The sequence below is a fragment of the Chroicocephalus ridibundus genome, chromosome 23 (genome assembly GCF_963924245.1).
Source record: "Chroicocephalus ridibundus chromosome 23, bChrRid1.1, whole genome shotgun sequence".
NCBI classification, from domain to species: domain Eukaryota; kingdom Metazoa; phylum Chordata; class Aves; order Charadriiformes; family Laridae; genus Chroicocephalus; species Chroicocephalus ridibundus.
The window spans coordinates 5126917-5154231 of NC_086306.1; the positions used below are offsets into that span (position 1 = coordinate 5126917).

The 27315-nt window shown below is 52.6% G+C and overlaps 2 protein-coding genes across 2 annotated transcripts; both read right to left on the reverse strand.

Moving 5' to 3' along the window:
* Positions 1-57: 57 nt before the first annotated feature.
* Positions 58-8024, reverse strand: RNF122 (ring finger protein 122). The gene is made up of 6 exons (XM_063358771.1): positions 7900-8024; positions 2395-2551; positions 1441-1486; positions 1156-1197; positions 730-812; positions 58-520 (listed from the first exon to the last, which is right to left on the reverse strand). The coding sequence occupies exons 1-6, from the start codon at positions 7922-7924 to the stop codon at positions 406-408; spliced, it is 468 nt and encodes a 155-aa protein (XP_063214841.1). The 5' UTR covers positions 7925-8024; the 3' UTR covers positions 58-405.
* A 2859-nt stretch (positions 8025-10883) lies between these two features.
* Positions 10884-15351, reverse strand: DUSP26 (dual specificity phosphatase 26). The gene is made up of 4 exons (XM_063358770.1): positions 15009-15351; positions 12708-12980; positions 12123-12331; positions 10884-11659 (listed from the first exon to the last, which is right to left on the reverse strand). The coding sequence occupies exons 2-4, from the start codon at positions 12884-12886 to the stop codon at positions 11460-11462; spliced, it is 588 nt and encodes a 195-aa protein (XP_063214840.1). The 5' UTR covers positions 12887-12980; positions 15009-15351; the 3' UTR covers positions 10884-11459.
* Between the last annotated feature and the right edge of the window lie 11964 nt (positions 15352-27315).

Here is a 27315-nt window from a genome sequence, read left to right on the forward strand (position 1 = left end):
ATGTTGGGTCACTGCCGCGCCCCCCAATCCCTCTCTTTTACTGACGAGCGCTTAAAGTTCAGGCAGGCTGAGAAATTGTCTGTTTATTCATTTTTTTACACAAAACTGTACAGCCGCCCCCTTCCGCGGGCGGGGATCAGGTACAAAAATACTCTGTGCAGCAAAGAGGGAGGAGGAAGAGGGGGGGCGGGGGGCTCCTTTCCACGTGGAGCACTCCGTGAAAAAACAAACACCCCCCCCCCCCCCCCAAAAAAAACCCCCACCCCAAAACGACCTGCGAGTTAAAAAAACCCAACTTGGAAATCCCAGAATCCTTGGCGTTCGGTGCCCTGGGACATGCGGGTGGGGAGCGGTGGTTCCCGCGATGCCAGGATGTGTCGGGTGTGGAGTGTGGGGGGTCTGTGCTCACACCAGCTCGTCCAGGAGGGTGCCGATGCCGGCGCGGGGCGGTGCCGGCCCCGCCATGGGCTTGTTGCACATGGGGCAGACGCAGCGCACCTCCAGCCACTTCACCAGGCACCTGCGGGGCAGAAGACCGGAGGATATGGGATGCCCCATCCCTGGAAGGGTCCAAGGCCAGGTTGGCCGGGGCTTGGAGCAACCTGGGCTGGTGGGAGGTGTCCCTGCCCAGGGCAGGGGGTGGCACTGGGTGGGCTTTAAGGTCCCTTCCAACCCAAACCATTCTATGAAATTCTCCCTCCCTGCGCTCCCCTGCCAGCTGTTACTCACTTTCTGTGGAAGGCGTGCTGGCACGGCAGCACCCCCAGCTCCTCCTTCGCCTTAAAATCTTCCAGGCAGACGGCACAGGTCTGCTGCGGGAGGCGAGACAGAGGGTGAGGGTGGGTGCAAACACGTGGCACCCGGCGCGACACCCACGCATGGCCCCGCTCACAGCAGGAATGCCACGGCCATGAAATCCCACTGCTGTGGCACCTTTTCCCAAGTATTTCCAGCTGAGAGCTCAGCCCAGTTCCCAAAACGCCCCCAGGGAGGGGGTTTCCCTCCTGATTCCCAGCTGTGTGGTGCCCACATCCCCATCCTGGCCTCACACTGCCTGCCAGCCACCTCCAACCCCACGGAGCAGAGGGGACATGCCCCAGAGAATCTTCCCTGTCAGCCCCCACTCCATCCCAGCCCAGATGCGGTAGTGCTCACCCCGTGCACGTTCAGCCTCCGGGCATCGCCCTTCAGAACCACCTGAGGAAAAAAAGGAAGCAGAGGATTTAACACCAGGAGGAATTTTGCCAGGAGCCCCAAGGTCGGAGCCGGGCAGGTCAAGCTCAGGCGCAGCAGGCAGTGTGTCCCTCCACGCCGCTTTTGAATACCTCAGCCCAGCTGGGGACAAGCAGCATCGGTCCCCATTGTGTCCCCACCCGCCTGCGCCCACCTCCCGCTCAGCCCTGTGCAGAAAACAACCATCGACACAACCATCGACTTTACCTCCTTGTACCCGAACCGCTCGCTCTGAGCCTGGTGCCGCAGTTTGCTGGAGAGAGGGAGAAAAACACACCGTCAGTTTTACAGCACCCTCAAGGGTCACGTCTGAACAGTGTGGCCAGAATTATTCGGGAGGCACCTGGAAGCAGGGGGACACACCTTCCCGACCGGGATTTGGGGATAAACAGCTCTGAGTCCATGCACCATGCAGAGCCGTGCCGCAGGGCCGCGTGCTGCCTCCAGCGCCAGCAGGAATCGTCAGCGGGGAGCGATAAGAGCCGGCAGCCCCAATTGTCTGCCATAGGAAGTCATTCGCGGCACAGGAAACACTGTATTTCCAGCACTCGCCCGCCGGCAGCTCCCAGCCCTGCTGTGACCTTGGCCGGGGCGAGGGCACCGGGGAAAACCCACCAAGGCAGAGAAACTCAGCAAGACACAGGGAGAAGGGGACCGCTCGCAGTGGGGCTTCTCCTCCAAGTGAGGCACCAAAACATGCTTCCACAGTCCCAAAATTGGCTGAGACACTCAGGGGACATCGTCCGAGACAGGGCATCGCTGGGGGAAGGACTGAGCCACCCGGGCCCTGCAGAAACACCAGCTGCTGCCTCGGCTTTGGGTTAAAAATAGCCCTCCCTGAACAGGGAGTGTAATGTAAAGACACATCCTCTCCCGTGCAGCACTGCTCCTTCCCTGCCCGACACAATGGGTCCCTCTGCATGGTCCCCTGAAAAACAAGAGCCCCTTCCTGCGTTTCCTGCCCTGCTGTGGCCACAGGGGACCGTGGGGACCACGATCACGCCTGGCTCGAGCATGGCAGGCGTCTGGCCCCACTCCTTGGGGTCAGATCCTTGTGGTGAGCAACTCCCGTGTTGTGGGACAAAATAATGGGGTGCTGGGAAGGGCTGGGGGTGCCTCAGGGACGCCAACCCACTGCCATGGCCCCCCCCCCCAGCTCACCTGATGAAGTAGCAGCAGAAGATGAGGCTGAGCACGAAGACAAAGATGCCGGTGCCGAAAATGACCATGTAGATGTTCAGTGGCAGGTCCTGGAACGTGATGGGAGGCATCGTGCAGGGTTTACTGGTATGAATCAGCCCCAGACTGCAGGAGCACCCTTTGGGCAGGGGGAAGAAAAAACTCAGCTTTTAGGATGGAAGAAGTGGGGAAAAAGAGGTGAAGAAGACGTGCTGTGAAAACAGAGCGAGCCTGGGCTGACTCCATCCCCTCTGGAGTTTGCAAAGTGGGCAGAAACCAACGCCAAGCCATCACTGTCTTGTGGCCTGCAAGTTGGAGACCTCCCCAGGCAGAGCAGCAGCCCCCGAGAACAGACACCGCTGCCTTTCTATGGCCACGAAACCTTTCTCCAGCGGCACAAACCTACCCTAGGCAGAATCCAGGCGTTGGGGAGAAAAGGAGGCCCTGTGCTTTCATCTCCACAGAAATACATGGAGGCTGGAAGGGGATTTAGGAAAGGACAGAGCAAAAAAAGAGCATGAAAAACAAGAACAGTTGGTGTCTGTCATTGCTCCGCGGGAGCCAGAAATGGCAAGTGGCTGGTTTGTCCCCAGTGCTGGGAGAAGCGCCGGGGCTGAATGGTGCACATTCAGCACCACAGTGACCAAATCCCCTTTCTGAGCAAAAACATGGGTGCCGGCGCACACCAGCCGCACGCCTGGGCCACCACGTCCCACTGCAAGTCAGACATCCCAGGGGAAACGTGGAGGAGGGCGTCACACGCAGAGCCGGTGACAGCACGGCCACCCCAGGAGGGTCCCCAGCGAACCAAGGGCGAAAGGCAGGGAAACACCAGAACGACTGCAGCTGCCTCTGCTGGGACCTGATGCAAAGTCAGGCTCTGGCACTAAATAAGCACTGCCTTTCATGTCTTGAAATCATGCTGACCCCACAAGAGCTGGAGCTTTGATTTCTCATCAGATCTCGGCTCAGATGGGACTTTAAAGGGGAGCAGCCCCGGAGCCCCATCTGTGTTCCACGGAGCATCTCCCCCCGCCCCTTCCGCTCAGCACCCTCTGTTCCCGCGCTGCGCCATCTCATCAAAAAGCTCCTACAGAAACACTTCTGGGTTTAATTACAACCCACCAAAATCCTCCACAGGAAATTCTGCACAAGCGGCAAGATCCTGGATTTGGCCTGTCTGGTCTCCTTCCCACTGTGATGGGGAGAGAAGGCAGCAGCGTGTGCTCGAGAGGCGCCCAGGACCTCTGCAGAGCAAGGGGAGAGCCAGGCAAGGGGAGCCAGAGCAGGACGGGCAGCACCCCTGGGGTGAGATTCTGCCCTGGGACACTCAGTTCCCAGCTATTCCTGGCCTCACGACGGCGCTGGGGCCGTGAGCTGAGCCCATAGGCAGAGCCGGGGTGGCCACGCTTGCCCAGCCTGGCTGAATGCAGATCCCCAGGGAAACCACAGACCAGCTTCGGTCTAATAAAGCAGTTTCTAATAAAGCAGCATCTGCAACGCGCTGGATGCAGGAGGCCGAGCGAGTCTTGCCAACTAGGAAACGCAACGCTGCGGCGTCAGCGAGCTCAGATGAGGTTCCTCTTTAAACCGCGGCACAACCGTGGTGCAGCCAGCACAGGCACCCCTAGGCTGGGAGAGGGAGCACACGCTGATCTCCTGGGGTCCCATCGGTGCTCCTGGCAGGGCAGCCAGGCTCTTTGTCAGGTATCTGCTTTGCTGGGCGCTTTGAACTGACATACCCCATCAGTGCAATGGCCAAAGCCACCGTGGCCAGAGCGGCACCTGGCTCCAGGGACTGCAGTTTGCTGCTGTGCAGCAGAGCAGGCACCAGACAAGAGTCTGGACTGTAGGAAATGGAGTTTTCCTGCTACAGAGCCACTTGCCAATCTTTGCCTCCTGTAATTGCCAGAGACCAATCAGCCACCTCATCTGCAGAGCGAGAAAGGGAGGATTTGTGTCAGGTCCTGCTCTCCCACCCTTCTGCTCTCAAGACCACCAGGTGCAGGAAAAGACAATAGGAAAGGTTATTTTTTTTTTTTTTCCCATTTCCCTGCTGGAAATGATTGAGAAATGCTCAAAAAAAACAAAAAGAAAAAAGTCTATCAGCTCTTAAAAAAAACCCACTGAGCAACTAAATGAGGAATGAGGTAATGCTGGTGCAGGCGGTGGTGGGACACAGGCTGCAGAGCAGCTGTTGATGGACGCAGGAAGCCTCATTCGAAGCTGGCCAAACAGAGCGCGGTGGGTTGTGGTAACAACAACGGGTCACAAGTCAGACAATAACGTGTATTCCAAACTGAGAGCTATTCCAAAAATCTGCTGAAAAGCACCAGCCGTTCCCCTCTGTGTCACGAGAGCCGTGGCGACAGAAACAGCCCAAACACGAGTTCCAGCCTCGTGAGAGGCGAGGGGAGAGGGGCCCGAGGGGCTGCTGCTGCCCACAGCGAGGGCTTGCTCTGCTCCAGCCACGGCTCACCACCAACCAGTGAAGGACAAACTGGTCCTGCTCCGTGTGCAGCTTCCAGGAGAGGCACCGGGCTGGGAAAGAGAGCCCCGGAGATGAGAAATCCGCTGACCCCAGGCTAACCTCCCCAGCGCATCCCTCTGCGCCCCTTTGAAAGGACTTCAAACGCCCTGAACATCACCCCCAGACCTCCCACCTCTGCACGGGGTTGTCCCTACGGTCCCCGCACTCTGCCTGGCTGCAGCCCGTCCCATGAGGTAGAAATCATACTCCTCAACCCTGCAAGTTGCTCACTGAGTGCTGCTCCCTGTTAGAAGCCCAAATTCCCCCCAGGTGGCAACAGCTGAGTGTAAAAGCCACATGGGTACCGAGAGAGGGGGACTCGAACCAGCAGCAGGAAAAAAACCTGAGGTGGAACAAGAGACACCGTAACTCGCAACCCGGCACCGAAGGAAGGAGAGAGGAGCCAGTCTAACATGTCCCTGCCAGCCGCAACACAGCTGGCAAGGCTAATTTTAGACTCACCAGCTTAGCAAGGCTCATTCCTGTTAAATAGGCTTTCAATAATTCATGAGCTCCAGGCCGTGGTGCCGAAAAGCGAGCGTGGCTCCGGGGAAGTGCCCTTTCCCTGTCGGGGAGCAGCCATCGGCTCAGCTGAGATGAGAAGGTCCTGCCAGGACAAGCCCTGGAGCAGCGGGTCTCGGGGAGGCAACGCGAAGAGCGAGGTCCTTCCAACCCCGTCAGCCCCTTCCCCTCCCGCTCCTCCCCACCAGAGCCCATCGCACGGCGGGTGCCTTGGCCGAGCGATGGTTTTCATTAGCGCAAAGCCCTTCGCCTGACAAAGTATTTTTAGTTCAAGGGGAACGGATCAAATCTGGTTTTCACCAACATGAAATGAGGACCTGATGGGCGCCAAACCCAAACTGAAATAACCCATTTCGCCAGCTTAAGTCTTACCAGTTTTGTACCTGAAACCGGAATCCCTGAAGGTAGCGTGGTATAACAATTATTGAGTTGAAAAATGAGAAAAGAGGGGTCACTAGGCATCTGTGAAAGTACCTACAGACACGCACTGACTTTCTGGACCCTTCTCACTGCAAGAAGGATGTGCAGAAAGGTGGTTCATCTGGCCATCAAAGTGTTTTTTTCATGCAAAAACATACAAAACTTCCCCTTTGTAAGCAGGGGTGCGGTTCAACCCTGCTGCAAACTGCTGTGAGGACGCGTGGTGCCTCCGGTTGTGTTGGCAAACAGGGTGACCCCAGCCCTGCTCCCCCCCCACCAAACCCTACAACATGATTTAACCATCACGACCCCACTAAACAGCCTGGCCAACACCTCTGCAAACGCAGACCCTCGTGCTCCACTGCTGCTGCGTGGTTTGGCCCTCTGGGCACCACACTTTGCTGTATTTCGCAGTATTTCAAGTCAGGAGAGACACAAGTTTCTGGCCATACTGCGCAGGCACAGGGGTTTTGCTGAGCAGAGCTTCTCCCTCACCCCAGTTCTTGTTCAATAAAACAAATGGAAAACTCAGCAGGTCATTAAATAAAACCATTCTTTCTACTCCCACACAAAAGCTGTGGGCTTCGCATCAGAAAATTGAATGCAGCTTCCATATAATTTTGGCTGTGATGCTGGAATAGGCTTCCTGCAAAAGTTGCCCCTAAGCCCAGTTCTCCACGGGGGATCACCAGCTCACCTCCAAATAAAGTTACCTGCCTTGTGCCCCGTGACTGCAAAGTGTCCCGAACCGCAGCTGAGTAACAGGAGGAAAAACTGTGATGCAAAAGAGGAGCTGAAATGCCAAGGCAGGACATTATACACCATCCGTTAAGGTACCCCGAATATACCTATTTAGGTTGAAAATGTGATTTCTTTACTGGGTCTCAGACTTATTTGCAGCAACAGCCCCAATTCTGCAAAGGCCCTTGGCAGCACAGTGATAAGCAATTTCGCTGGACTCCACCGATTTGAATATTTGCGAGCTCAGGGCTTAAAGCCAAAATGTACAGATCAGATGCCCACAGCTCGTCTCCTAAACCCACATCTTGGCCTTTGAACAAGGGTGGGCTCTGTTCGCGGTGTTCCCTGAAGCCCGTGCCTCGGGAAGCTGAGGAGAGCTGTGGCTGCTCAGAGCCTCTAAAAGCAAAGTCTCTCTTATTTAGGATGTTCCTTTAACACAACTAAGTTTGCGTTTTCTGCTGTGGAGCGTTTCCATGCTCCCCGTTTAATGGAAACCCATGCACTCACCACATGTCCACAGCAAACTGCCTGCAGGACCAGGGGCTTCTTATCCCACCCACCCCCCAAGTCGCACAAGAACACACAAGGTATGTGTTACAGGACAGGAAGCCACTGGTTGCATTATATTTAGCTTCAAAGGCTGTAACCCTTTCATAAATTAAAATAACCCAGCCTTTGTTGCTCAGGCAGGGCTTTGATGGTGGAATTCCCAGCGCAGCTTCTCAACTACTTAGTCATAAAAATAAACCACTTCTCATATAAACCAAAACCCCCTTCACATGTGCAAACTCAGTTCCACGTTCCTGAGAATTTCTTACAGCGAAACGTGAGAGCGAGGAGCCAGGGCCTTGTCTGGGGTCCTTTAAAAATCAGTTTATTCCACTTCTGCGGACACATGAAAGAGGGGGGATCATTGCAAGCAGCCCGCGAAGCGAAAGCATGGCAAACTCATTTACTAATTGGCTTTATTCCTGGGAGCTGAGCAGGACTCGCTGCTCTGCAAGGAAAACTGCTTTCCCCGGCTCATCCCCGCCCCGCACAGCCCCGGGGGCTCCCGGGACCCCCTCCCCGCTCCGGCGACGAGCAGGGACCGGCAACCAGGCGGGATGTCCCCGAGCCCCACGGAGAGGGGCTGGGGGGCGGCGGGGGCGGGATGCCAGCTCCCCCCAAACTCCCGCCCCGCAGACGCCCCCCGGGAAGGAGGGAGCGGAGCGGCACCCCATCCCCGTCACCCCCCGCCCCGTCCCGCCGCCCCCCCCGGACCCCGCTCTCACCGTTGCACCACTGGAAGGGGGGCATCCGGCAGCCGCTCCGCGGGGCCGGGGCCGGGGCGGCTCGGCCGGGCCATGGCCGGGAGCGGGGCTGGGCGGCCGGCGGCGGAGCGGCCCTGCCCGCAAACCCCGCCCCGGCCCCCCCCCCGCAGCCGCCCCCGGAGCCGCCCCCGCGGCGGCCGCAGCGCCGAGCACCCCGAAAGCGGGGCGGGGAGAGCGGGGGGCGCTCCGGGAACGGCTTCCTCGGGCCGGGGGCGTGAGAAACAGGCTGCGCCCGTGGGGAACGCTCCTACCGTGCACGTTTTCATAGAATCACGGAACGGTTTGGGTTGGGAGGGACCTTAAAGCCCACCCAGTGCCACCCCCTGCCCTGGGCAGGGACGCCTCTCACCAGCCCAGGTTGCTCCAAGCCCCGGCCAACCTGGCCTTGAACCCCTCCAGGGATGGGGCAGCCACAGCTTCTCTGGGCAACCTGGGCCAGGGGCTCACCCCCCTCACAGCAAACAATTTCTTCCCCAGATCTCATCTCAATCTCCCCTCTGTCAGTGTAAAACCCTTCCCCCTCGTCCCATGGCTCCCCTCCCTGCTCCAGAGTCCCTCCCCAGCTTTCCTGGAGCCCCTTTAGGGACTGGAAGGGGCTCCAAGGTCTCCCCGGAGCCTTCTCTTCTCCAGGCTGAACCCCCCCAGCTCTCTCAGCCTGTCCCCACAGCAGAGGGGCTCCAGCCCTCCCAGCATCTCTGGGGCCTCCTCTGGCCCTGCTCCAACAGCTCCGTGTCCTTCTGCTGTTGGTGCCCCAGAGCTGGAGGCAGCACTGCAGGGGGGTCTCACAGAGCGGAGCAGAGGGGCAGAATCCCCCCCTCGCCCTGCTGCCCACACTGCTGGGGACGCAGCCCAGGCTCCGGGGGGGGTTTCTGGGCTGCCAGTGCTCATTGCTGGGGCGTGTTGAGCTTCTCATCCACCAACGTCCCCAAGTCCTTCTGCTCAAGGCTGCTCTCCATCTATTCTCCGCCCAGCCTGGATTTGTGCTTGGGATTGCTCTGACCCATGTGCAGGACCTTGCACTTGGCCTTGTTGAACTTCATGATGCTTGCACGGGTCCAGCTCTCAAGCCTCTTGTGATCCTCATTCCTGCCACGCACATCCCCATGGTACATGTGCCCACGATGCACCTTTCTGCCATGTGTGTTCCCATGGGTTCTGCTTAAATATGGCCCCATCATCCAGCAGAAATGCTCTGCATGTGACCCAAGTTTGGACTACCTGCCTCACGTATCACCTGGTTTGAGCCCAGCCCATCCTTGCATATGCACCAGCCCTTTGCAGGACCCTCCTGGAAAGCACTGAGCTCCTGGTGGCTCTCAGTCTTCTGCAGGGGATGGTTTTGGACATGATCAGCATCTCCATCCAAACTGTGGATCCTCTAAGTGACTGGTGACCATGAAGGCAGCAGGACCATCAGTGTGGGGCTGTGAAATGGCTCTGTGTGCCCCCACGTCAGGGATGGCAGTATGGTGGGCTCGCTGTATCCTTCTCCACCAATAGCTCCAAGGATCAGGCAGGTTTCTGCTGCTGGTGGCTGGGGCTGTGCTGATAGTCCTTCTGAAATCGGGGTACTTCCCCTTGTTACACTTTGATCTCCCAACACAGGAGCTCGGCCACTGAAGCACACTAAGGTACCAAGGTACACCACGGGCTCTGTCAGGGATTTCACTCTCTGAATTAGTTTGCTGATCCTCCAAACACAATGTGCCCTCGTGCTCAGAGCCTCCCTGATCCCAGCTTTGTCACGCTCTGCATTTGGGGGCCGATCTACAGCAGGCTGCACAAAGGGAGCTTCGCAGCAGCAAGGAGCACAAAGCAGAATTGCAAAATCAGACAGGAGGCATTTCACGCCTCCCAGGACCTTGCCAAGCTGCAATCCCCCCTGCTGAAGCTTCTGGCATGCCCAACAGTCCCAGCAGCACCAGGGTCACCGCAGAGCACGACCAGCCCCTGCGCATTGCCCAACACAGTTCCTCCTTGCCTCCGTGTCTGCAGCCCTTGGTCGGGGTAACCTTGGCCCCGCTGCCAGCAGTCAGTCTTTTCTCTCTGCCGGTGCCTTTCTGGGATGGTGCCATGCCCTGAGCATCCCGGGGCACCTCTAAGAGCAGAGTTCCCAGCCCGGGAGCTGTGCAACACACACAGAGGACACCCCAGCTTCCGCAAGCTAAAGTTTGCTCTCCTTATTGCACTTGAGCTAAAGGCAGGCATTCCCCAGGGCAGGAGTGCTTGGGGCCACCAGTTAGCAGTGATGGGGTGCTACAGCACGGGCCTTGGTGTGCCCCAAGCCAAGCGGCTCACCCTGCACGGCCGTTGGGCTCCTCTTGCTACATGTTTACATGATCTCAGCACAACATATAGCCGGCAGCCCAGTGGTGCTTCGTGCACTCTCAGGAAACAGAGAAGAATGGGGCTATAATAAGAGCAGGCAGACAATGAGTGCTGGCAGTGTGCAGGAGCAGCCCAGCACCCGTGGGGCCACCCAGCACCCATGTGCCACCACGGACGCTCGCTCCTGGCCCTGGCCACCCTTCCTGGGTTCATCTTGCCCATCGCCTCTGCAAGCAGCCAAGGTGTTTTTCGCAGGTCCCAGTGGACGGCCGGCCCTTCTGCAAGCCTGTGGGTGATAGCTTGGTGCTTTCCTGCCTTTGGGAGACCGACATCGCCACCTCGTGATGGATGGTGACCCTAGGGACTGCCAGCCCGGCTCTGCTTTCCACCAGGAGCTCCCCTTTCTGTCCCCATTGCTGGAAAAAAAAGAGTGGGGAGGCCCAGCGTAGGCACTGGCCACCAGTGGAGTACGACAGGTTCAGCCCCTGGACCAAGGATCTGGGAGGGTCCATCTCAACCCAGAGAACTCAGGGTGATGCTCTCCCACCGACTCCTGCGACGGATCCCAAGCCTGAACACATAAAGTCTGTCCCAAAGCACACAAGGGATGGCCAAGCTTTTTCCTTAGCACTGTCTTTATTTTTACACGTTAACACTAGGCATGGAGGACATCCAAACACTACGACAAAAGGCCTGTTTGCCTGAGCCCACACACCAGACCTAATTCACATTGCTACACAGACCAAAAACGAATGGGAAACAAGACAAGGAACACAGAGCTTCAGTCTCTTGGGAGGGAGGGACAGGACTGGCTTGGCAACGCACCTGCCATGTGGGATAACAAAGCCTTGAAGGCTTCCTGGAGCCAACAGGGATAGAATAACCTGAAACATGGGGCCGAGTCCCTCTGGAGGCATCTTGGAGCGAGCAGGCTGGGAAGGAGGCTATATGTTACGCCTACCTAGGTGGCAAGATTGCAGGTTGAGGGCCTATGCTTTACCACTAGGAATAGCTCGCATGTCTGGGGACCCCCTTAGCAGAGGGGGAGGCCCAGGGGCCAATTGCGTGTAACGCATTAGCTGCCAAGCATCTGCACCGTGAGGAAAGCCCTATCTCTGCCACTCAGCGAGCATCGGGGTCAGCTGAGCACCGCACACACAATGGTCCCACCGCACAACCCCTCTCGTCCTCCTTCATGCACTCCTCTTCAGCCTCAGGGCATTGTCCAGGGCGACCAGCTGGCGCAAGAAACCCCGGTTGGGGATGATACCGCGGTGGTCCTTGACCGTCTTTATGGCTTCTACAAGGGGCATGTGGTGGCGGATCATGAGGTAGGCGAGGACCAAGGTGGCCGACCTGCTCACCCCGACAGCACAGTGCACAAGGATCCTTCCTGGGGGTGAAACACAGGGGCTGTGTCACAGCAGACCGAATATCCCAATTAAAAAAATACTGAGGACCCAACTGTTTGCCTTGGCGTGTCCTGGAGTTGTGGCTCAGGTGTGCAGCCTCTGGGGTTAGATGTAGGGCCCCAGTTATAATATGACTGTGATGCACTGAGGTCCCCTCTTGGCAAAGGGTATCAGCGTATCGTGATCTCCAAAAGCAGCCTGAACAGGACCAGCCACAGCTCAGGACACAGGCTGCGGCTGTGACCTGCAGGTCCAGTGCTCTCATCTAGCCTGTTCCCTCTTTGGAGGAAGTGATCCAGTGCAGAAGGCACCATCCCAGGCTAGAAATACCTGTGTTTTCTAGGATGCTTAGCAACAGGATGTCAATCTAGCTCCCCACCTGCCCGGAGCAGTTTCTTCCCATCTCAGCTCCCCACTTCTCTCCCAGAAATCTTTACCACTGACCTTCATTCAGTGCTTGGTGGATGAAGTCAGCTGCAGGATAAAAGTAGGGGCTCATGTCAAAGGAAGGTGAGTCATGGGCCTCGATGCCCAGGTAGCGGATGCCTGTGCCCTCGTAGTACTCAGCACCCCCCCTCCACTTGCTGTGCGAGGCGTTGAGGATGTGGGTGATGCGCAGGTGAGCCAGCTCTCGCCGGTTGGCCGCTATATCTCTGCAGAGAATAAGAAACAGCGCACAGATTCAGAAGTCTAGACCAGCTAAAGAAAAGTTTCTAAGGACAGTGTAAAGGCTGTCCTGGACAAACATTTACATCTGAGAAAGCTGGATGCAAAGGAAAAATGCCAGACCCTTTAAGATTCTTAAGTCAATCTCTGACTCCACGGGCACACCACCTCCACCTACCCTGCCACAGCAGTGCTCTGAACCCTCTGCAGAGCCATGCTTATGTCCTTCCTCTTCCTTTGTCCCAATGTACCACACCCATCATGTCCTCCCCTCCCTCACTTTTACCAACCTCCCCCTCCCAGATTTCCCCATTTCACAAAAGTAGCCCAAACCCCCAGTTCTTGTCCCACTCTGATACATACTGATCTCCCAGGTAGAGTCCTGGCCAGACCTCATCAGCATGATTACAGGCTGTTTTTCCCGTGTACAGCAACCTTTCAAGCTCAAAGACGCTGAGGATGGGATGGTTGTTACGCTCTTCCCGTGAGCTGCGGCTTGGTGACCTCGTGCCATTCCTGGAGAACCTCGACAGGAAAGCCATTGGAGCTGCTGAGACCCACAAGGCATACCTGTGGGTTCGTGAAGGCCGGAGAGCGGCCTGGAGGTCGCTTCTGCTGCTGCTGCCACCCACGGTCCTGTCATGGAAGCAGTGAAGATGCCATTAGAAGAACTGGGGACCTCTCTCACACCATCACTTTTGTAGAAATACAGGCCCAAAGCAACCAGTTCTCACCTTCCTGATGAGAGGGCTGTGTCAAGTCAGCTACCCAGTGGTTCCCAGCGTGAGACAGTATCACCTACACTGCCTTCCAAGAAGCAACACTGCTGGGGAGAGGTTTATGATGCCAGGGCTGGTGAGGGAAGCCAGAGAAGCAGCCAGATTGCTGAGTCTCCACAGGCTGAGGTTTTGCTCCAGCCCCACGACTTTGGGTTGAGGCCACATTGGCAAGAGATGTTCTACACAGGACCACCTTCCTTCTGAGCTGGCTCTGGGGCTTTGCCTGCCATCGGGACAATGCCAGCTCGAGAACTGATGCTGCCAACCTGTGATCAGAAGCAATGAAAGGCGGCCAGGTCTGGGCAAGCCACCAGGACTGGGGAGGAGAAACCCCCAAACAGGTGGAGGATTCCATATGGCACCACGCAGAGTCTGGCCAGGACCCAGACTCCTACGGACCAGGCACAAAAGCCTGTGGGGAGGGAGAGGCAGGATTAACCCCTCCAAGTACAGCAGTCCTGCCACTGCATATGAATATCTAGGACTGGTTTGGGGTGAAAATAGTTAATTTCAGGGGATGAGAAAGCTCATTTTGCAGAGTGGATCCTCTAGGATGCAGCTCTGCTCTCAAACCTCTAGATCATGCCGATACTTGTCACACATCTGCAAGAAACCTCCCTGGACAGCCTCACCCACGCGGGGCAGTTAACAGTCCTTGCAGCCAGGTGTTTGTCAGAGCTGCCTTTTTTTTTTTGCTCATTCGCTGCTGACAGAACCCCCCAAACATGAGAATACAATTCTCTTTCCCACCATCACTGCTGTGGCCCTGAGCTACCCTGGAAGGTGTCCAAAGAGCATCCCATCAGAGCCCCCCAGCAGCAGCTCAGCACCAGCCAGTTGTCTCTGGGAAATGCAGTGACCTTGGGCTGGCCAGGCTGGATCAGAGCATGTCTGTCTGCTTTGACATTTTGCCTAAGGCTCCGGCCAGCAGCCAACAGCGCAGAAGGAAGAAGCCTCCAGCCATTTCTTGGCAATATGCAGAGGACGAAAACATTGCAAGGGCATGGGGGAGCTCAGGGGAAGTCCAGAGAGACTCATGGATGTCTCCTTCCCCTCTCAGACCCTGGCTGGCACCCCGGGGTGCTGCACAGGAGAGATCAGCCCTGCCTGCGCTGCTCATCCATGGCACCAAGCGCCCCACACTCCCCAGCACAGGGTATGGGCCAGATTTCACCCGGACACCTCTCCCCTGCCCTGATGAATTTTGGACTCCTTCATGCTGGGAATTCAGACTTGGCAAACCCCACCTGGAAAAGGCGTTCAGCACAGCCGTGTTCTGGGGCCCTTAAACCTTGTGTGACCTTGGCTGCAGCACAGCCACATGCCACCAGCCCCGGGCAGCACTGAGAAACAAACAGCAGAAGGGTCTGAAAAAAGCAACTAAATCATCCGTATAAGGCTGTAACTAGCCAAACAGCAGACCCTCTTAATAGTGATCCGCACCTATCCTGAGGTGTATCTCAAGAAACCTCAGGCCCAAAGCTCCCTTCCAGCATCCCACCCCCAACACACCCCCATGCCAGCCCCCTCAAAGTGCTGCAGGGGAAGAGAAACTGCCCCACATCCAAGACCTCAGAACAGACCCAAAAGGACTCCTGGCACCAAAAATCCTCCCAGGCATGTGCTGTACCCCCCTCTTTTGGCAGCCAAGCCCGGGGGCTCGCACCCCGCTCCCCCGAGCCTGCTCATGTCTGCCTCCGGAGCCCCTCTGCCAGTCGTGCCATGCTTGGAGGGAGGGGAGAAACAGACAGAGACTGCCTAGATGCACAGAGCGAGCTCTGAAGAGGCATCACTGAAGGAGCGCAGGCTGCTCAGCCCCGCACACTCCGCAGAGACAGACAGACAGACACGCAGGAGGAAGGAGACGCCCACCCCGTTACTCTACCTTTGTGAGAGCTGTGATTTTTCGGCTCAAAGTGAGTGTTGTAGTCAGATCCAGTCGGCCATGTCTTCCTGCTGCTGCCGCTGCTGCTGTAGAAAGGCTGATGTATGAACATCTATTTTAAGCCATGACATGTCCAGAGGCAGGTTTGTTTATATCATGCTGTGCATGGATGGATAAGGGAGGAATGGGGGAGACGGACACAAATGCAGAGATCGCATGCAAGCATGCACAGACATACACATAAGTGCCCGTTACTACGCAGACAAAAACAACAGCAACAATAACATATCGAAATTCTCCTGCCAGCTTTTCTCTCACTCCTCCTCCAGCAAACCAAAAGCCACAGGCGCACAGAGAAGAGAGGAAAAAAAAGCCGATAAAGTGGTGCTGATGACATGATTATCCATATCATAAATCTGTAGCCGTTTCTAGAGGATCCTTCTTTATGTTTTTTTTTTTACAGTTGACCTTGTCCACCCCCCCCCACCTTGCTAAGGTCTCTTTGGCAGAGCCAGTGCTTGGTGACATTTTCTTCATTTGCTAAGAAAATAAGCCGGGGGGGGATGTATGTGGTGAGATGACAAACTATTTACAAATTCATGTCAAAGTCAGGGAATACTTTTTTCTGGGGAAAAAAAAAAAAAAAAGAGGAAACTCAAATCATTGAAGCTTTTTGTTTTGACATTTCTAAATGACACCACTCATTTCAGAAGTGCTGCAATATTTCAGTTAAACATTTTCCAGGCAGAATATTCTCCTTTTCCCTTTGAAGTGCTGGCTTTCAATTTAAAAGTTTCACTCAAATCAGAAAGTAGGAGTGTGGTGGGAAAAACAACCTGAGGAAGAATCGAAACGTGCTGTTCTAGGCCAAACGACACATCCCAAGAAGATTTATGGCATTCCCTCCCACGCTCCTATTTGATTAAAACCCTGGAAAATTTCCTGTTTTGTTTTCAGCTTAACTTGTGGCTATCCCAGGATGCAACCTCAGAAGCTCAGCATAACCAGATACTCGTCCCGTCCCACCTGCACCGCGCTATGTGCTTGCGATGAGGTTTAGCTGGGCTTCTTCAACATCCATCACGGACAGCACAGGTCCCAGGAGTGCAGCCTCAAAGCAGCACACACCTTTCAGTACATCACGGGTCTGGTTCCCCCCGCCTCCCATTGTGCATAGCTAAACAACAGGGTTGTCAGGAGCTGTACTGGAGGTTAACATAGGTTCATGGGTTCAAAAAGACTTTGAACACACCTGGATTTCAGATCTCTCAGCCTTCCCCATGAAGTTCTGGATACAGCTTCAGCCTAGGAAGTTGATAACAACACAGAAGCTGGAGGATGTGCTCAGGAAGGCATATGGGATATGCCCTGCTTTTAACTGTTTTCCCCAGGCAGTAACTGCTGGATGCTGCAGGAGCTGGATACCAGGGGTGATGGACTTTTTCTGTTCCAAGTTCCTTTGCACCTGCAGAAATACTGATCTGGTGTTAACAAGCCCCAGGAGAGACCCAGATGCAAGACTAACAAACCTCTCAGAGCTGCAGACCCAGGGGGTCCCCATAAGCCCTCCTGCCAGCTACACTCACCTGATCCTCAGGGAACAGAGGCTCCAACTCTGTCCATCCCAAATGCTCCTTATCAAAGAGCTCTGCTGTGCGAATGCCACCAGAGTGACTGTGCCCAGCCATAAGTGACTCCATGTCCATCAGCCATGCTGCGGCAGCAGATGTGACATGTCAGGTAGCTACATTGCCACCAGTTCCAGGCACAGAGAGCCAGAGCTACTAGGTACAGCCCGGCAGGCTGGCCAGGAGCATCCCTCCCCTCTCCTGGCAGCCTCCAAAAACTCCTGCCCTCAAGAAATGCTGCCCTGACAACAGCTGCCTCTGCTCCCAGGCAACAGGCAGCGAGGAGCAGTTGCTGATCCCACCCTTTGGCTCCCGTTCAACACATGAGAAGCAGCACCCAGAGACCTGATTTATCCCCTTCCTCCACGGTTTGCTCCAGCTCCTCCATGCTCAGACTCCCAGGGGTGCACAGACAACAGCAAGGGACAGACCCCAGGAGGTCCTGGGTGAGGGCTGGCTTCGCTGTCCTCACCGAGCTAACAGTATTTCACTGCTGCATGATGCTGCCAGCTTGGGAAAGGCCTGTCCGGTACTCTGAATAAGGGGTTTGATTCCACTTACCTGCAGAAAGGTTGAACTTTTCACTTCTGTCTGGTGGCACTCCTCCAAAAAACGGGGATCAAGTGACCTAAAAGGATCACAGATCTGTGAGACACCTTTAAACGCGGACAACCAGAAGCCCTCTCCCTCCCCTGCACCAAGGAATTACATTCCCAGTAGTCCGTAAAACGTGCTTCTAAACAGAAGTGCCTACAACCCCCATCACAAAAGGTTAAATCTGAATTTAAAAAAACTACATGAAATAAAATTAGGTGGGTAAATGTTTTGGCAGAGCAACGCCTGCAGGGAACTTACTGGTCATTTAAACAGAGGATTAGTAGTTGTTATGTTTTTATTCCAATAATAACACTGGAATTGCTTTGTAAGGCAGCCAGAAGTCCCCAACAAAGCCAGTGACTGCTTCTTAGATAATGAAATCTCAGATGCTTTGAAATGCCCGGGCAGCTGCATCAAGGAAAAGTGTCAGCAATCTATCTTTTTATAAGGGAAGTTTCTTAGACACAGCTCAGACCTCTTTGCCTCACCTCGTCTCCTTGTTTTCCATAAACATCAGTGCTATAGCAAAGACTGAGCTGCTCCTTGCTCCCTGGTAGGATTTATGAGCTCAGTGCATTGCTTCTGAAGCTCCTGTCCTTGAAGACAAGAGGCCACTCAGAGCACTGGATCTGGTCTGCAGGCTCGGCAGGGGCACAAACACCGTTTGGGGTTTGTTGTGATTTTCACATCCATCTTGCTCAGTTTCCCCACCTCCTTCTAATCATCCCCAGGTCAGAGTCCTGTCTCTCACCTGTTTTGCCCTGAAGGACCCCGAGAAGCAAAAGTCACTCTAATCACCAAGTCACAGGGAGAGAATTTAAAAGACAAACCCCCAAACTCTCTCTCTTCCTGGCAGTGATTCTCTCAAAGCCGTTCCCTCTGGGAAGCATCCAGCTACAGGACAGGACACAAAGGTGTCCTGCAATGTCACTTCCCTGTGAGCTTTATCACTCCATTATGCCTGAGCCCTTAACTGAGAAGGATCATCTGGTCCTTGGCAGATAAAGATTATGCAGGAGCACAGCTATGGAGACACGGAGAGGTAGGTCTGGCTTCCCCCAGTGATGGGCACTGCTGCAGAGAGTATCTATAGGGCTGGATAGTTTAAGGATAGCACTGGCAGAGATGTCCTATGTCCCCTGACCAGCAGACTTGCCTGCTGTGGGGGGTGCTGTTGTTACAGCAGGGGTGGGATGCTGGCACAGGCAGCTATGATATCCCTATATCTCAGCTATTGTCAAAAACTGCTGTGCACAGCAGGCCTGCGGCAGCGAGGATTGAGCAGCTGTTTTCAGCTCAATTAGGGACGAAATAGGCTCCCAGCAGAATAAGCAGGGCACCCGCTGGTCCCAGCTCGCCCCCCTTCTCCCAGGCTGAGCTTGGAGCAGGGAGGAATCAGGGTCAGGGTCTGGAAAACCCACAAGTGAGCTAAGATAAAGGGCTGCTTGGAAAAGTTCACAGATCCAACCACTGGAGGCTGCTCTGGTTATACATAAATCACCACTGTGCGCATTGTCAGACATGGAAAACTCAACACAAGGAAATAAAGGGCAGGGGTTAGAGAGTTTCAGAGCTGCTATTTCCTTGCTTTATACTCCCCATGCATGCAAATTCACCATGGTCTTCACAGCTCTATTTTAAAGATCAGAGATCAATCACTTCACGCACTAAATGCTGCATGTCCAAAAGCCACCTGGAAGGCACAGGAGCCAGACTTTATTATACTCAATCATAAACAGAAAGAATATATGTATTTCATCCAACATGTGCTATTTGATAGACCCACTGCAGAGGAGGAGAGCAGATGGAGAGAGTGCAGAGGGCACAGATAGCTGTAGCATATCAAGGTAAAATTAAGCCTTTTACCTTAAGCCAAGGTAAAAATAAGTAAGTTAACAGTCAGGGTAAGAAGGTGGCGTTGTTGAAAAGGGTAGTGCAGGACGACAGAGCAGCATTACAGCCACACACTGAAAGGGGTTTGAACAAATGTGATTTACCTGGCACTGAAACTGCCCAGGGAGGAATTGAGCGCTCGGCTGAGGGGGCAATAACTACCAGCTGGGGGATGTAAATCCACCGCTTGCACTGTGGCACAGGCTCTTCTCTAACTGCACCATGGACAAAGCATCATAAAGGTGGGGTCCGCTGCAGGCTGCCTTAGAATATATAATAGAAAATTTATCTGAAAAGGCTAAGGTCATGTCGCCAGTCAATCCAAGGTAGGATTGACTCTCTGTCAAAGTCATGAAGTAATAAAGAGTAATCTTCACTCTCTACTCACCCACCTTTAGGTCAGGGATAAAGATTTCTTTTGGGGCTCCATACATGCTCTAGCAGTCTGGAAGGAAACTGCAAAGCTCAAGGCGACCACTCTGCCAGGGGCTCTCCCTGAGTGCCGCCCACCCTCCTCACCCTCAGCATCTCTGGGACAGAAGCTGTGTGCTGTTAAATCCTCTCCCAGCCCCCAAATACGTATCTGCTTCCCTGTAAGAAATGTCATCGAAGGTAATAAACCCCTGGAAGAGAGGACGCGCAAGTAACACAACCCCTCCGTGCCCATTCCAGTGGCGTCAGCCAGAAAGTTAAAGCCTCGTCACTTGGCTGTATTGATTCACCGCTGGAGGCGGCCACTTGAGTTCTGTCAATGCGGAGATATTTTCCATTAAAAGAAAGAAAAAGGGAAAAAAAAAAAAGAAGGAGGAAATAACAGGCACCAGACTCATTGTCCGACAGCTGTAAAACCTGCACAGCCTCAATTTGTGAGGAAGCAGTCCTTGTCCAGGGGGAGAAAGACAGCTGCTTGCTTTGTTGCAAACTTGCAGTGTTTATGATTACTTAGCGGGGAGACTCCGAATTGCTCGTGGACACATTTTGCCTGTCATCCACTGTCTTGTTAATGTCAGAAGCAGCCTGGGATAGATTTGAGTTGCTACAGTGCAAGGAGGAAAAAAAAAAATCAAAGAAAAAAACATGTGAAAAAATAGTAAGTTTCTGGCAAAATATGCTGTGAAATCCTGATGCTTTCTGCCTAACTGTTCACTTCAGCTTGTCACATCTTGTTAGCAGAGCAGGCTGGGGCACAGTCCAAACCTTCTTGAAGCTGGTGGGAGGTTTGCTGTTGACCTGATACTCATCGCTCGGAAAGATGTCAAATGGAAGAGAACTACCCACAGCCTCCCTGGAAGGAGACATTCATGATCCCCATTAGCAAGGAGTCTCAGCTACTTGCACTTTTTAAAGGCTAAGATGAAGGTCACACCTATCTTGCATAGCAAAGTGATCTTCAAAACAGAGCCAATCGACACTGGAAACCAGTACCTCAAAGGCAGAGGGTGGGGGAGCACGGCATAGGTCTTTTGGACGGCTCTGCTCCGTAACTACCCACCACATCTGCACGGTGCAGCTCAGACCCACGTGTGCAAAGCCGCACGCTGCCAGAGCTGAGCACTGATCTGCCTGCGCGACACCTCTGACTCGAGAAGCTCAAATTTTATTCTTGCAAATCCAAAATCCTTAGGGAAACGTGCTTTGGAGAAAAAAAAGGCATTATATCTACGTCAGAGTGGAAATTGGGGCCAAGTCCTGAGCAAATTCTCACTGACTTCAGGGAGGCTGGGACCTGTCTGTGATTATTTCTTTTCTTGAGTGTTCTTGGACCAAGAACTAATCATTATGAACATGGACACACAGCAGCAGTGTCTTTTTGAGGCCTGTGGCTGCTGTTAACACAATGCATTTCTATTCACTGTGTCTATGGTACTAAGAACCCCAGCAGCTCAGCTATAATTTCTAAAGCAGCAAGAACAGCTTAGGAGCTCAAATATAAAGTCAGCGAGAGTTGGGTGCCTAATTCCTTTCAATCTTCTTTCTAATTCCTAGCCTTAGGGCTTTGAGGAAGTGGCTGGTTTGATTTGATGAAGAAAAAAAGCTGCTCCATTAGCAGGTCTGATGTTTGAGAGGCTTCTTTCAGCCTGTGATGAATCCCAGCACCCTCCATCAGGCCACACTTGCTGCTAGATCCTATTTTCCCTTCAGTGACATTATGTCTTAAACAGGCTTTCACTGTAATAACATTTGCAGTAATGAAATCACCCGGCTGTACCGTCTTCTTTTAACAGCGAAAATATCTGAGTTGGCTACAAAGGGAGATTTAAATGTCAGAGAGAATGTGCTGTATGTGTCCATCAGAAGATAAGGTTTCTCTTTGTTGATGAACGGAGACGCGAGGGTGACTGCTGGGCGTTTGGCGCACAAAGGCTCACCACGGCTCCTTGAATAGGGAACGAGGAGGCTCGGGGGGAGCGGGGAATGGGACAAGGGAGAGACGGCTAATACAGAGAGCTTTTAAAATCCCTTACCGGCTATAGGGTTCCTGAAGATGTAACAATGGCAAGGCACTAAATTTGCAAGTGAAGTGAATCAAAATCAGCTCCTCTCTTTCCTTTCCAGTTCAGGGCTTGCTCTCTAAGGGCAGTGGCTGTGCAGGATGGAAACATGAGGAGGAATGGATCTCTAAACTGTGTGAGAATGACCCCAGCAATGCGGCTCTAGAAAGCTTGTAGAGGCCTCGACAAGTCAACAGTTAGGGATATTAACTTTAATATCCAAAGATCCAGGAGAGCGGCACGGCTCAAGCTGACATTCAGCCTTTCCAGCACTCCCTAACCCAGACGGCCAGCAGCCTCTTACAGCCCCGACAAGGGAGATGTGCCTCTAGCACCCACATCGAACAAAGCGGGTACCAGAGAGCCTGGACCTCTAGCAGGATACCTTAACTACCCCCCGCCTTGGCTCTGTGACAACCATCCAGCCACCATCTTTGCATTGCTCATGCAAGTTAACAAGCAGGATGCCCCTGCAGTCGATGTCTCAGCACCAGCATGAACCCAGCCCAACTGAGACCAGAATCCACATGTGAACTTGGTATCTGCATAGGAACCTTTGGCTCATTATGAAATGACAAATGTCAACAGGGGGGAATAATTAATTTTCTTAGAACAAATGCAGGCACATTGGCTCTCCCCAGCAGATAGAAATTCTGACCTTCATTGCATGCACTCAAAATTATGTGGGCCTGATCTGCTTCAGCTGGTTAGACAGGACAACCCCAAAGTGATGTTTCAAATTAGATTGTCAGGAATAGTCCTCCTTTTGAAAATGTGGCTGCTTGATTTCATAGTATGAGAATTCTTTCTTCCTTATGTCCAGGAAAGCTCTCACTTGATTGATTTATTCCAATAAAAAGCTAAAAATTCCCAGTTCCATCAAAGCCAGTTGTAAAACTCTCAACATCTTAAAGACAGGATTTTACCAGTACACTTAGCTGTGCCTCAGGGTCGGGGGTTTTATTCTTTTTTTTGTTTGTTTTTTTTTGAGAAACAGCTCTGTCAATGACTTGAAGGGTTACATTAGAAACCATTACATTTCGCTGCTGGCTCTTAATGGTAACATGACTTGTACCTCCAGCTTGGCTTTCCATCTGCCACCAGCAGAGACAGTAACGTTACAGTCAACATGGAAAGCATTCATGTTCCAAGCAGAGGACAGTAATAATGAAAGAAGGAAAACATATTAGAGCTGATGATTTAGCCTGAGAAAGGGCAGATCGTATCATCTGATATGCCCTATAGCACGACTATGAAAAGAATAACCTTTCCTCTGCAGGAATGTTTGCTGCAGTGGGAAGAGGGACCAATTTTCCACCTCTGTTTTTTTGCAAGAATGTTAATTTTAGCAAAAGAAGTAAAGGTCATGAAGGACAAAAGATTGGGAGGGGGTAAAAAACAAACCTTCTCCTCCCTCCCCAAAGACCTGACAGTCTGAGCTACTTTGCCTAATAGAAACAGGCAGCAAAGAACATTTTGGCTTTAATAATTCTAATTATTCCACAGTATTGTGAAATAAATTAGAAATCCAAATGAAATCAGTGTCCCATGGTACTAGGAAATGTACAGTCACAGAATGCAGGTATCTAAATCTATCCTGAGTTCTGTCTTGCATAGACAAGACAGAAAATAATGGAAAATATGCTCAGAAACAGGAGAGAAAATTAAAGCACAGACTTCTGCACAGCGCCTGCTGCAAAGTCTTGCAGGGAGATGAAGCAAAACCAGCCCTGAAGCTAAGCCTCCCGCACACCATTCCCATGCCACAGCTTTCCTTTTCCCAACTTTTCTGTAACCGATGAGGATGTTCCCCCCTCTGCCCTTCTCCTGCGGGATGTGCAGCTGTGATTCCTTGGCCTGGAAGCTACAGCGGCTCAGTCCCTCAGGAACGGAGCGCCTTCGGAGCTGGGAAATACCAAGGGATCGGACACTTAACAGGCTGTGAAATCCATGAAGATTTGATGTGGCCCCAGGGGCGTCTGTGGGGCCTCCTTGGAGACACTGCCCCATGGGAAGGATCTGACAGTAAGCAGGGAAGAAACTCACTTTTATTTACAGTTAGGCAGCAGAAAATCCCCAGCCCTTATCATACGGCACAGCATAAGGCCTTTAACCCTGGGTGCAGCATTCAAAGATCCAGAAGTCTTTAACAGTTGTTCACGAAGCAGGTGAGCAGGAAGACAATTCCTACAGCCACGTATGAGAGCTAAGGACCGAAAACAGACTTTCTTAGAGGGGCAACTATTTATCAGTATCCTCATCCATCATGCTGAAGAATGAAAGGCCAAATAAATGACCCTGCTACCGGCCACTATTATTCCAGCACTGCACAATTATTATTCCTGCACTGCACAAGGAAGGCAAATACCTTGAAAGAGCTTGGCTGAGCCTGGGAGACCAGAGCCTGCCTTGCATAAAGCACTGGGACTAATAGATTATGACAGCAGGTAAACAAGTGTGTCCAGGTGAGGCCATCCTGGTGAAGGGAGCCACTGCTGTGCGGTGGCTCTTGGATGATTTATACTGCCCAGAGGTAGAAAGTGGAATGAAGCTCCTCCTCCAACTCCACAACAGGTTTCTCACCAACAACAGCGCTAACCTGGCCTCAATGGGCTGTTATCTCCCCTCACAGACCTGGGAGAGCTGGTGCTTGAGCAAAAACCATTCCTCTCTATTTTTCTCAGTGGAATAACAATGCAGAATTAGTGGCATCTGTTTGACCGTGGTCATACCTGTTCTGCCAAGAGGACCACCGTCCAGCCCTCTTTTCACAGCCAGTCCTGGAGCTATGGCAGAAATCCAAAGAGCAGCCATCAATGCAGCACCTGCCTTTATCTTCTCCACGCAGGTGGCAGGCATTCATGGAAATATTCTCACAGCTGAGGTTGATGGTACTTTAGCAAGGGAGGATGAGCCACCTGCAGCAGGTGTTCAAACGAATGCCCATGGGAAAGAAGGATAACAGCAAGTGCTGCCATCCCCATCATTAAAATACAGAGGGTGTGACACAGAGATGCTGAAGGAAAAATCCACAAGGATCATTTGCAAGGTCTTAAGTCTTACCAGATGATTCACAAAGGGAAACTATCTCACTCCTGAGTCACCGCCTGAAGGACCCCTGCTCTGTGAAATTGCCTTTCCTGCATATGCACAAATAGCTGCCTGAAGCTGTGTTGATTGCACCCTGTTAGATGGTCCCTGTGTGCTTTGGGCAGTACCAGTCGAGCATTGCAAAGTCCATCTATCTTCATGTTTCTTGCTTTCAGCGATTTACAATGTCACACAGAAGCTCGAGGCAGAGCAGGAAATTAAAGCAGATTTCCCACTGTGACCCCCTTCTTTGAATCCCTCCTCACCTCACCAGTGGGCTTCTGCAAACTCACAGGGATAAAGCTCAGCCTCTGTGGCACCGCTTGTACAGCACCGCATGCCTAATGGAGAACCAGAGCGGTACCAAAAGGCCTGGCTGTATTTGTATGAGAATTGGCTCTTGTGTTTGCAGGATCACATTCTTGATACACACGTAGAGTGGGAGACAGTGCCTGCCGCAAAGAATCTGAATCTAAGCAGCCAAGGAAGCATAGAAAGGAAACATTTCTGTTTTCCAGGTAGGGAACTAAGGCAGGAAGCGATTAGCTGATTTGCACCATTGATGTAGGAAATTTGACTCACTTCAGGAAGAAAGCAAGCTCTCCTAAGCCAAAGTGCTTACCTGCTGCGACATCCTTGTCGGTCACCTGGACACCAGACTGCCAGCATCTGCCATGGCAGCACAGGCCAGCATTTCAGTGGCATCCTCTGCTCTAACACAGGGTTTAAGATCTGCAGCTCTGCATCTTGCAGACCCTTTCTTGGCTTTACTGCCATCATACACTGACAGATACTTTATGAGCTTGGGGACCCAACTCCTTCTGTTCACTTCAAAATCACTTTGCTGAGCAAACGGAGGCAAGGGGTGAGCAGAGCCGGTGCATGTCCCAGGCAAGGCTGGGCTCTTTTGGGTTGAATCTTTTGTTCTTTTCCCTCACTGCTTCTGCTGGCTTTGGTGATCTTTCTTCATAAGTTTCCCAAAAGTGACAAGGGCAATTTATTATGTGCGCACAAGGCCTTGGGAATCTCCTGGAGACATATCATTCCTGCTATTATCCTCCTCACATGAGGAGCCGTTGTTCTTGTCAAGCTCACTCGCTTCATCCCTTGCAAAGAGAAGAAAGGATGCTGGGGATTTTTCATTAATCATTTTTACGCCGAGAGCTGCAGCTCCCGTCTGCATTCTGATCACTTCTGATCTCTGCCACCATTTTTCATGGTAGCACTTATGAGGATTGTTTTATGCTGCTGGTTTGAGGTGCGTTAATGACCAACCATTCAGTGTCCACAGCAAAGCCTTAAATTTAATGTACACTCCAGTGGGGAAAATCTATTACAGCTATACATCTTCTTTCTTGCTATTCTTCTTCAAGGAAGGTGCCGGTTGCAAAGAGTGGGGGGAGTATGGGGGAAAGGCTGGCAGGGAGGAGTTTGGCTTATGGTGAAAAGGAGGGAGAAGCAAGCAGAGGTTTCTGCACTTGAGCTAAGGCTCGGAGCTGTCATGGTTGAAAACTGGAAGATGCAGTCAAGGAATGGCCAAGTGGGAAGGGAGAATATTGCCAAAACATAATGATTTCAACTGAAGGGAGCTCAGCATGTCCTAATTTCTGGTCCACGAGGTAAAGCTGCTCCTGACAGTGCGCCAGGGTCTGAGACTTATCTCTGACAGGCTGCTTTTCTCATGTGTTGGGACAGTACCAAGCACAGAGCACTTCCATCACAGTCACGGCCTCTTCACACACACCTCTCAATCTAACAGAGCCAGTCTGCGAGGTTACACAAGGCTGAGGCTGAATTAGCTTCGTTCTGCTCTAGGCTCTGATTCCTTCACCTCCCTGGGCATTCCCAGTTTCTAACAAATGCACTTATGAGTCCAATAGGTGATTATTAATAATGACACAACCGCCTAACTTCTTCCGTCACCTGAGCTCCAAGCCCTTTAGAAAGGCAGTAGGACCAAGCCGCATTCTCCCACTTCCTCTCCAGAGGGTGGTGCAAATGTGGTGTATCTAAAAATAACACCGAAACTGGACCTTGAATAAGTCCCTTCCTTTCGCTGTGCCTCTGGACTTCTCCCAGCTACTGTCTATCTTGTGTGCTAATTTTGTGCTGGCTTTCTCTGCAGCGGAACATCAGAGTCTGATCCTGGCATCTGGGATCAATGCCCCTTCCTTAATGTGCATGTACTGGCACCTCCGTCCATGCAGAATTAATCTCAAATGTAATCTTGTCTTTTTACACAAGGGTCAGGAACTGGCTCCTACTCTGTGTGTGCGTGACTGAATACACACTGCATTGTAATTCAGACCCTTTGACATCTCATTTTAATACAAAAAGCGTAAAACATAGGAGCAAGAGATTGGAAAAGACCTTCTAGACCATGAAGTTCAGTTCTTTGAGATAAAATCTCATTCATAACCTATCAAATTTTCTCTTAAAGCTGTTACGCTTCCTTCTCCTACTGCCTTCATCCAAGACCAGTCTTTCCAAGGTGTAGAATTCTCTCTAATTTCCAGCATAAGTTTACTCACAGCGAGGTTGCTCTTATACTAACAGTGTCCTTTAGCTTAAATAGCAACTTCAATACTAACATTAAGAATAATAAAA